The 10,617-nt window shown below is 41.6% G+C and overlaps 1 protein-coding gene across 1 annotated transcript; it reads right to left on the bottom strand.

Moving 5' to 3' along the window:
- Nucleotides 1-323: 323 nt before the first annotated feature.
- LOC126067392 (protein WFDC10B-like) lies at nucleotides 324-1,600 on the bottom strand. Its single transcript, XM_049869201.1, has 2 exons — nucleotides 1,525-1,600; nucleotides 324-601 (listed from the first exon to the last, which is right to left on the bottom strand). The coding sequence occupies exons 1-2, from the start codon at nucleotides 1,598-1,600 to the stop codon at nucleotides 453-455; spliced, it is 225 nt and encodes a 74-aa protein (XP_049725158.1). The 3' UTR covers nucleotides 324-452.
- Between the last annotated feature and the right edge of the window lie 9,017 nt (nucleotides 1,601-10,617).

The raw sequence follows: 10,617 nt of genomic DNA, 5'->3' as shown, positions 1-10,617 counted from the left end.
TAACCTCCAAAGGGCTCAACCTGGCCCTTCTGATGCAGGAATGTTCTCCTTAGCATTTGAAGAGGCCACACTTGAGCAGTTTCACCCCCTAGGGTTCTGGGTCAGTGAGGAGAGAGACAAAGGGCTGAGCCTCCTGGGCCTGGCAGTGTTGTGTGGGCCAAAGAGAGAGTGTAAAAAACCATGGCCAGGAGAAGAAGATGGGGACCTGGACACACGAGGGGGTGGGGCAAGTATGGGCACTGCACTGGGTTAGCAATGAGTACAGGAGTTCCAGTACACAGGAAGAGTCCCTGGACTTGTCTTTGGTTTATTTGACAGGGACAAGCAGTTCACACAGCACGGGGGCAGCATTCCTGCTGATGGCCAGAGTTTGCGTTCTTCATGCTTCAGTCATGGGCACAGTCTCTGAGGAGAGGGTAGAGGGAACAAAGAGGCACAGCCCAGCCCCCCACTCACAGGAGGCTCATGCAGACATTCCCACAGAAGGTTAAGCAGCATACGTTATTTGCTTGACACTCTTGGAAATATGAACAGTGGCGACTGCACTGATGTATGCTCGGCCGCTTCTCACAGGCCTGGATTTCCAAGAGTTCCTGTGATTCTGAAATGGGACAGGAGACGGGGTCAGTAGAACCAGGCCCCTAGACAGCATCTCATTCTCAAGCTTGATAGCCTCCTCCAAGTCCCCAGAACCCAGTTTCCACTCCCGACGTTCCTGGACTTTTCAGGGAAATCTCATCCTGCCCCTCCAAATTCTACAGATTGTTCTTATTTTAAATCTTAGGCCTCCCTCCTGCCTCAATAGGCCTCCCAGTGCCTGGGCCTCCTGGATCCTCTCCAAGCACCTGCTACTGGGCTCTGTCTCTCATATATTAGTGAGGACACCCCTATATAATCTATGCTCTGACCCTGAGAACTCAGCTAAGCCTGAGAGGTCCTTCCACCCTCCGCCTGAGCTTTCTGGGTCCCAGAGAGGGAAGAGAACGTGCTCTCCTCCCTGCCTCCTCTCATCGCTTCACTGTCTCCAGGATTTCTGCTCAGACTCACCACTTTTAGTTGTTCTTCTACCACCATCAGTGTCCTGGTCCTTCTGATGTTAACTGGAACTTAGTCCAATAGACCCCAAATTTTGCTTGTCCAATGCCCTTTCTTTCTACACCTACCTGCATCTCTGAATATGTTTACCGCTCACAAATGTGCATAAATCAAAGACTAATTATTTTCTTCTCCCATTTGACTCAGCCCTGGGGCATGGTTCACTACTGTGCACCATTTGTCTCTGGGATTGTGGAATGGAGAATATAAAATGTAGGTTGCCCCCTCTCCCCATCACTATTCCCAAGACCATTGAAGGGGCCGGGGGCCTTGGTGTGGGAGGGCCCTGTGTCCTCACAGCCTGGGGTCAGATTCGGATGTGCCGAGCGGTTCCAATTCCCAAGCCTTCAGATTCAGTACAACCCCTCCTGTCCCCTCCCCATGCCCCCTTCTCAGCTCATCACCTACTGGGCTGGGTCCTCTGGTGGCGTTTGCGTGGCCCTCCCTGGGCCTGCAGCAGCAGCACACACAGGAACAGGATAGGCAGCAGAGCCCGGGGTGCCATGACTCTGACCACAGCTACTGGGCATGGCGAGGAAATCACTGGAGTTTCCTGGAGCAGCCAATCATTAAGAGGGAGGCAAATAAAGGAGAAAGCATTCTCCTGGGCTCCTTGCTGCCCCCTCTGGTCCAGCCAGTGCAGTGCAAGGAGCCCTTGTTCTCTTCTCCTTTGCCTGGCCCTTATATCCTTTTCTATGTGGGACTTGGGCTTTGGCAAAGGACAACTCCTTCTCTCAGATAACTAACCCTCTCCTTTCACTAAAGATGTTTTCTTTTCTGAAAGATATAAGTTATTCTGTTTCCTAGTTACAAGAGAATTTACTGGGAAAAAAAAAGAAAAATATAAATACATTTTTAAATGATAAATGCTTCAAATAGAGCAAAGATCTGAATGAAAATACTGAACACATGGAATTACTAAATTAACCCATGGATTAGTTCTTTTACAATCAGGTTATAGGGAAAGTCTAACTGTGACTGAGTCCAGATGCAAAGAAAGAAAAGATACACTTAATACCATAAAATAGTATTTTTTGTAGTAAAAGAAATTACCAACTGGGAGGAAATATTTGTAATATATATCACAAATTAAGAGCTAATATTGCTAATATGTAAAAAAAAAAAAATGTAAAGAACTCTGTAAAAATCAATGAAAATCAACCCCAAACTCATTATTAAAATATGGCAAAACAATCTACAGAATGGGAGATTATTTAGAACCGTATATCTGAAAAGGGTTTAATATCCAGAATATCTAAAAAAACTTCTACAACTGACAGATAAAAGACAACCCAATTAAAAAATGGCAAAGGACTTGAACAGAAATTTCTCCAAAGAAGATATTCAAGTAGCCAATAAAACAAACAAACAAAAAAAAACCCATTGCTCTCAAGTTCGTTCGAATTCATAGTGACTCTATATACAACAGAACAAAGCACTGCCCAGTCCTGTGCTATTCTCACAATCGTTATGCTTAAGCCTATTGCTGAGCCACTGTGTCAACTCATCTCGTTGAGAGTCTTCCTCTTTTTCGCTGACCCTCTACTTTTCATTGTTGTTGTTGTTAGGTGCCGTCGAGTCGGTTCCAACTCATAGTGACCCTACTCACAACAGAATGAAACACTGCCCAGTCCTGCGCCATCCTTAAAATCGTTGTTATGCTTGAGCTCATTGTTGCAGTCACTGTGTCAATCCACTTCATTGAGGGTCTTCCTCTTTTCTGCTGACCCTGTACTCTGCCAAGCATGATATCCTTCTCCAGGGACTCATTCCTCCTGACAACATGTCCAAAGTATGTAAGATGCAGTCTCGCCACCCTTGCTTCTAAGGAGCATTCTGGTTGTACTTCCTCTAAGACAGATATGTTCATTCTTTTGGCAGTCCATGGTATGTTCAATATTCTTCGCCTACACCACAATTCAAAGGCATCAACTCTTCTTCGGTCTTCCTTATTCATTGTCGAGTTTTCACATGCATATGATGCAATTGAAAATACCATGGCTTGGGTCAGGCGCACCTTAGTCTTCAAGGTGACATCTTTGCTCTTCAACACTTTGAAGAGGTCCTTTGCAGCAGATTTACCCAATGCAATGCATCTTTTGATTTCTTGACTGCTACTTCCATGGCTGTTGATTGTGGATCCAAATAAAATGAAATCCTTGACAACTTCGATCTTTTCTCCGTTTATCATAATGTTGCTCACTGGTCCAGCTGTGAGGATTTTTATTTTCTTTTTTTTTTATGTTGAGGCGCAATCCATACTGAAGGCTGTGGTCTTTGATCTTCATCAGTAAGTGCTTCAGGTCCTCTTCATTTTCAGCAAGCAAGGTTGTGTCATCTGCATAACGCAGGTTGTTAATGAGTCTTCCTCCAATCCTGATGCCCCGTTCTTCTTCATATAGTCCAGCTTCTTGGATTACTTGCTCAGCGTACAGATTGAATAGGTATGGTGAAAGAATACAACCCTGATGCACACCTTTCCTGACTTTGAACCAATCAGTATCCCCTTGTTCTGTCTGAACAACTGCCTCTTGATCTATGTAAAGGTTCCTCATGAGCACAATTAAGCATTCTGGAATTCTCATTCTTCGCACTGTTATCCATAATTTGTTATGATCCACACAGTCGAATGCCTTTGCATAATCAATAAAACACAGGTAAACATCCTTTTGGTATTCTCTGCTTTCAGCCAGGATCCATGTGACATCAGCAATGATATCCCCAGTTCCACGTCCTCTTCTGAAACTGGCCTGAATTTCTGGCACTTCCCTGTCAATATAATGCTACAGCCATTTTTGAATGATCTTCAGCAAAATTTAGCTTGCGGGTGGTATTAATGATATTGTTCTATAATTTCCACATTTGGTTGGATCACCTTATTTGGGAATAGGCATAAATATGGATCTCTTCCAGTCAGTTGGCCAGGAAGCTGTCTTCTATATCCCCCACGTGCCTGTCAGTTTGTCGTAGTGTGGGGGCTTGTGTGTTGCTGTGATGCTGGAAGCTATGCCACCAGTGTTCAGATACCAGCAGGGTCACCCATGGAGGACAGGTTTCAGCTGAGCTTCCAGACTAAGACAGACTAGGAAGAAGGACCCAGCAGTCTACTTCTGAAAACCAGTAGCCAGTGAAAACCTTACGAATAGCAGCGGAACATTGTCTACTTTTCATTAGGGAAATGCAAATTGAAATCACAATAAGATTCCACCTCACACCCACTAAGATGGCCATTATCTCCCCTAAAAAAAGGAAAATAGCAAGTGTTGGCTGAGGATGTGGAGAAATTGGAGTCCTTTTGTATTGCTGGAAAAGCTTTTTTATATATATATTGTACCACAATAAAATTTAAATTAAATAAAAAGATTTTAAAAGTCACAAGGGACTGGTGGCTGCTATATTGGACAGCCTCAAATCACCAGGTTTTTCTGCCTCGGAGCAGCTGGGTAGGTTTAAACTGCCAACTGAGCAGCTGAGGTCTTAAACACTGTGCCGCCAAGGCTGCGTTTAAACATATGAAAATATGATTAACATCACTGAAAACGATAGAATTGCAAATGAAAACTACATGGTGATACCATTTCTGAAATATCATTTTGTAAAAACTCCAAAGCATGGCAGAAAGCTGTTGGCAAGATTATGGGACACAGGCACCATTATATTTCTGTGTGAACACAAATCGATAACAACGTCTAGGAGGGAAATTTGGCAATATCTCACAAAACTACACATACATTTAACTTTTTAATCCGCAATCCCACTTCAAGAAATCTACCCTGACGTTACATCTCCAGCAGCACACGGGACATGCATATAGTGGTTCCTTGCAGCATTATTTGTAATAGCGAAATATTGGAAACCACATGAATGTCCATCTACAAGAGACTGGCTATATGACTATGGTGTATACACACTGATGGCATAGAATGCAGCTGTAATGATTGATAGACAAGCTTGCTATGCACCACTCTAGAGTAATTTTTAGGATATATTGTTAAAGGAAAACAGCTAGGTGCAAATGAAATGTATAGTATGATACCATTTGTAAAGAGCCCTGGTGGTATAGTGGTTAAGAGCTCGGCTGCTAATCAAAATGTCAACAGCTCACATCCATGAGCCGCTCCTTGGAAGCGCTATAGGGCAGTTCTACCCTGTCCTATAGGGTCACTATAAGTCAGAATCGACTGGACAGCAATGGGTTTTTGTTTACCCTTTTTATGCCTGTCAGTTCACCACTTGTCTGTCAATTCATTGCTCGTCTGTCAGTTTGTCATACTGTGGTGGCTTGCATGTTGCTACAATGCTGGAAGCTATGCCACTGGCATTTCAAATACCAGCAGGGTCACTCATGGTGGACAGGTTCTAGTGGTGCTTCCAGGCCAAGACAGACGAGGAAGAAAGGCCTGGCAATCTACTTCCAAAAATCAGCCAACGAAAATCTTATGGACCACAACAGAACTTTGTCCAACTTGCTTGCTTTGGATATGTCATCAGGAGGGATTAACTAGAGGACATCATGTTTGGTGAAATAAAGGACCAACGAGGGTGGGTAGACTCTTGGTGAGATGCATTGTCACAAAGGCCGAAACAATGGACTCAAACATGCTGGCACTCTTAAGGATAATGTAGGACCAGGCAACATTTCGTTTTGTTGTACATAAAGTCGCCTTAAGTCAGAAGTGACTCAGCGGAAACTATCTACCTACCCTTTGTTCAAGAAAAAAAAATGGAATTAAGATTTCAAGTAAGGAATATATTTTCTCAAGCACAAATGGAACATTTCCAAAATGTGACAATATATTAGACCATAAAGCAAGTCTCAAACAATTTTTAAAGGATTATTATCATACAAAACATGTTCTCAGGCTATAATATAAACACTTGGGACTTCTTCTTTAAAAAAAAAAAACTCAAACAGAAATTTGAGTCAAAATGTACGAGCCCAGCAAAAGCAGTATTTTTTTTTTAACTTTTATTGAGCTTCAAGTGAACGTTTACAAATCAAGTCAGACTGTCACATGTAAGTTTATATACACCGTACTCCATACTCCCACTTGCTCTCCCCGTAATGAGTCAGCCCTTCCAGTCTCTCCTTTCGTGACAATTTGGCCAGCTTCCAACTCTCTCTATCCTCCTACAGGAGATGCCAACACAGTCTCAAGTGACCACTTGATATAATTAGCTCACTCTTCATCAGCATCTCTCTCCTACCCACTGTCCAGTCCCTTCCATGTCTGATGAGTTGTCTTCGGGAATGGTTCCTGTCCTGAGCCAACAGAAGGTTTGGGGACCATGACCGCCAGGATTCCTCTAGTCTCAGTCAGACCATTAAGTATGGTCTTTTTGTGAGAATTTGGGGTCTGCATGCCACTGATCTCCTGCTCCCTCAGGGGTTCTCTGTTGTGCTCCCTGTCAGGGCAGTCATCGATTGTGGCCGGGCACCAACTAGTTCTTCTGGTCTCAGGATGATGTAGTCTCTGGTTCATGTGGCCCTTTCTGTCTCTTGGGCTCATAGTTATCGTGTGACCTTGGTGTTCTTCATTCTCCTTTGATCCAGGTGGGTTGAGACCAATTGATGCATCTTAGATGGCCGCTTGTTAGCATTTAAGACCCCAGACGCCACATTTCAAAGTGGGATGCAGAATGTTTTCATAGTAGAATTATTTTCCCAATTGACTTAGAAGTGCCCTTAAACCATCGTCCCCAAACCCCCACCCTTGCTCCACTGACCTTTGAAGCATTCGGTTTATCCCGGAAACTTCTTTGCCTTTTGTCCAGTCCAGTTGAGCTGACCTTCCATGTATTGAGTATTGTCCTTCCCTTCACCTAAAGCAGTTCTTATCTACTAACTAATCAGTAAAAAACCCTCTCCCACCCTCCCTCCCTCCCCACCTCATAACCACAAAAGTATGTGTTCTTCTCAGTTTATACTATTTCTCAAGATCTTATAATAGTGGTCTTATACAATATTTGTCCTTTTGCCTCTGACTAATTTCGCTCAGCATACTGCCTTCCAGGTTCCTCCATGTTATGAAATGTTTCACAGATTCATCACTGTTCTTTATCGATGCGTAGTATTCCATTGTGTGAATATACCACAATTTATTTATCCATTCATCCGTTGATGAACACCTTGGTTGCTTCCAGCTTTTTGCTATTGTAAACAGAGCTGCAATAAACATGGGTGTGCATATATCTGTTTGTGTGAAGGCTCTTATTTCTCTAGGGTATATTCCAAGGAGTGGGACTTCTGGGTTGTATGGTAGTTCTATTTCTAACTTTTTAAGATAACGCCAGATAGATTTCCAAAGTGGTTGTACCATTTTACATTCCCACCAGCAGTGTATGAGAGTTCCAATCTCTCCGCAGCCTCTCCAACATTTATTATTTTGTGTTTTTTGGATTAATGCCAGCCTTGTTGGAGTGAGATGGAATCTCATCGTAGTTTTAATTTGCATTTCTCTAATGGTTAATGATCGAGAGCATTTTCTCATGTATCTGTTAGCTGCCTGAATATCTTCTTTAGTGAAGTGCGTGCTCATATCCTTTGCCCACTTCTTGATTGGGTTGTTTGACTTTTTGTGGTTGAGTTTTGACAGAATCATGTAGATTTTAGAGATCAGGCGCTGGTCGGACATATCATAGCTGAAAATTCTTTCCCAGTCTGTAGGTGGTCTTTCTACTCTTTTGGTGAAGTCTTTAGACGAGCATAGGTGTTTGATTTTTAGGAGCTCCCAGTTATCTGGTTTCTCTTCGTCATTTTTGGTACTGTTTTGTAATCAGTTTATGTCTTGTATTAGGGCTCCTGACGTTGTCCCTATTTTTTCTTCCATGATCTTTATCGTTTTAGTCTTTATGTTTAGGTCTTTGATATACTTGGAGTTAGTGTTTGTGCATGGTGTGAGGTATGGGTCCTGTTTCATTTTTTTTGCAAATGGATATCCAGTTATGCCAGCACCATCTGTTAAAAAGACTATCTTTTCCCCAATTAACAGACACTGGGCCTTTGTCAAATATGAGCTGCTCATATGTGGATGGATTTATATCTGGGTTTTCAATTCTGTTCCATCGGTCTACGTGCCTGTTGTTGTACCAGTATCAGGCTGTTTTGACTACTGTGGCTATATAATAGGTTCTGAAATCAGGTAGAGTGAGGCCTCACACTTTCTTCTTCTTTTTCAGTAATGCTTTACTTATCCGAGGCTTCTTTCCCTTCCATATGAAGTTGGTGATTTGTTTCTCCATCACATTAAAAAATGACATTGGAATTTGGGTCAGAAGTGCATTGTATGTATAGATGGCTTTTGGTAGAATAGACATTTTTACTATGTTAAGTCTTCCTATCCATGAGCAAGGTATGTTTTTCCACTTAAGTATGTCCTTTTTAGTTTCTTGTAGTAGTACTTTGTAGTTTTCTTTGTATAGGTCTTTTACATCTTTGGTAAGATTTATTCCTAAGTATTTTATCTTCTTGGGGGCTACTGTGAGTGGTATTGATTTGGTTATTTCCTCTTCGATGTTTTTTTTGTTGATGTAGAGGAATCCAAGTGATTTTTGTATGTTTATCTTATAACCTGAGACTCTGCCAAACTCTCCTATCAGTTTCAGTAGTTTTCTGGAGGATTCCTTAGGGTTTTCTGTGTATAAGATCATGTCATCTGCAAATAGAGATAATTTTACTTCCTCCTTGCCAATCCGGATGCCCTTTATTTCTTTATCTAGCCTAATTGCTCTGGCTAGGACCTCTAGCACAATGTTGAATAAGAGCGGTGATAAAGGGCATCCTTGTCTGGTTCCTGTTCTTAAGGGAAATGCTTTCAGGCTCTCTCCATTTAGAGTGATGTTGGCTGTTGGCTTTGTATAGATGCCCTTTATTATGTTGAGGAATTTTCCTTCAATTCCTATTTTGCTGAGAGTTTTTATCATAAATGGGTGTTGGACTTTGTCAAATGCCTTTTCTGCATCAATTGATAAGATCATGTGGTTTTTGTCTTTTGTTTTATTTATGTGGTGGATTACATTAATGGTTTTTCTAATATTAAACCAGCCTTGCGTACCTGGTATAAATCCCACTTGGTCATGGTGGATTATTTTTTTGATATGTTGTTGAATTCTATTGGCTAGAATTTTGTTGAGGATTTTTGCATCTATGTTCATGAGGGATATAGGTCTGTAATTTTCTTTTTTTGTGATGTCTTTACCTGGTTTTGGTATCAGGGAAATGGTGGCTTCGTAGAATGAGTTAGGTAGTATTCCGTCATTTTCTATGCTTTGAAATACCTTTAGTAGTAGTGGTGTTAACTCTTCTCTGAAAGTTTGGTAGAACTCCAAAAGCAGTATTTTAACAAAAATTTTAGCCTTCATTGGCTTACATAAGAAAAGAAAAAAGAAAGAGACAATATGGATAAGAGCAAAAATCAATGACAAAGAAATTAAGTAATGAAAACAAACAGCTAAAAATAGATTCTTTTAAATATTGGCAAATCTCGGGGGGGGGGGGAATGATCAGGGTAATCAGGAAGAAAAGAAAGAAGGCACAGTGAAACAACATTATGAATGAAAAGGTGCCACAATTACTGATATAACAGATTGTTGTTGTTGTTAGGTGCCATAGAATCACTTCCAACTCCTAGCAACTGTCTGTACATGGAACAAAACACTGCCCAGCCTGCGCCATCCTCCAATCATAGCTGTGTTTGAGCCCATCGTTGCAGCTACTGTGTCAGTCCATCTTATCGAGGGCCTTCCTCTCTTTCACTGACGCTCTCCTTTATGAAGTATGATGTCATTCCCCAGGAACTGGGTCCTCCTGGTAACACGTCCCAAGTACATGATATGAAGTCCTGCAGTCCTCGCTTCTAAGGAGCATTCTGGCTATACTGCTTCTAGGACAGATTTTTTCGTTCTTCTGGCAGTCCATGGTATATTCCTCGTCCCTTTGTACACACCACCCATCACTACAACCAACTAGATGGTTTAGTGAGGCCCTTGGCTCGGCCCTGCCAAGGTTGGCCCATAGCCCTGGCAGAGCACTGAGAAGATGGTCTAACTTGACTATCTAGAGGAAGTAAAATTCATAACAAGGTTTCTGTAGGTGAATAACAGGAAGGATCATAACATAGATTAGAGAAATAATAAAAGAATAGTAAGAATAACTGTATGTATCTAAGTTATCTTAAAAACTTAGAAGAAATGAACAAATTGCTAGGCAGAAAAACTGTCTCAAGAAGAAATAGGAAGCCTGAAATATAACCATTAAGTAAGCTTACTAAGTAGCAAAAATCTCCCAAAACGGAAAACACCAGGTCATCATGATTTGCAGAAGAGGTCAATCAAACTTTCATGGAATAAATCATTTCAATCTTACATGAACTGTTCCAGAGACTAGAAATCACTGACTATTCCCCAACTCAGTCTCTGAGGTCAGTATACTCTTAATGCCCTAACTAAACAAGGATGAGAAATAAAAATTACTGGTCAATCTAACTCATAAATGTAGGTAGAAAAATCTTACACAACATATTA

Source organism: Elephas maximus, chromosome 25, assembly GCF_024166365.1.
Source record: "Elephas maximus indicus isolate mEleMax1 chromosome 25, mEleMax1 primary haplotype, whole genome shotgun sequence".
NCBI lineage: Eukaryota > Metazoa > Chordata > Mammalia > Proboscidea > Elephantidae > Elephas > Elephas maximus.
This window is presented reverse-complemented; position numbering and strand designations above follow the sequence as displayed.

Coding starts and splice junctions, on each gene's coding strand:
- LOC126067392 (XM_049869201.1), bottom strand. CDS start 1,600: ATGGCACCCCGGGCTCTGCTGCCTATCCTGTTCCTGTGTGTGCTGCTG. Junction 602..1,524: donor CCAGGGAGGGCCACGCAAAC/GCCACCAGAGGA, acceptor GTCCCATTTCAG/AATCACAGGAACTCTTGGAA.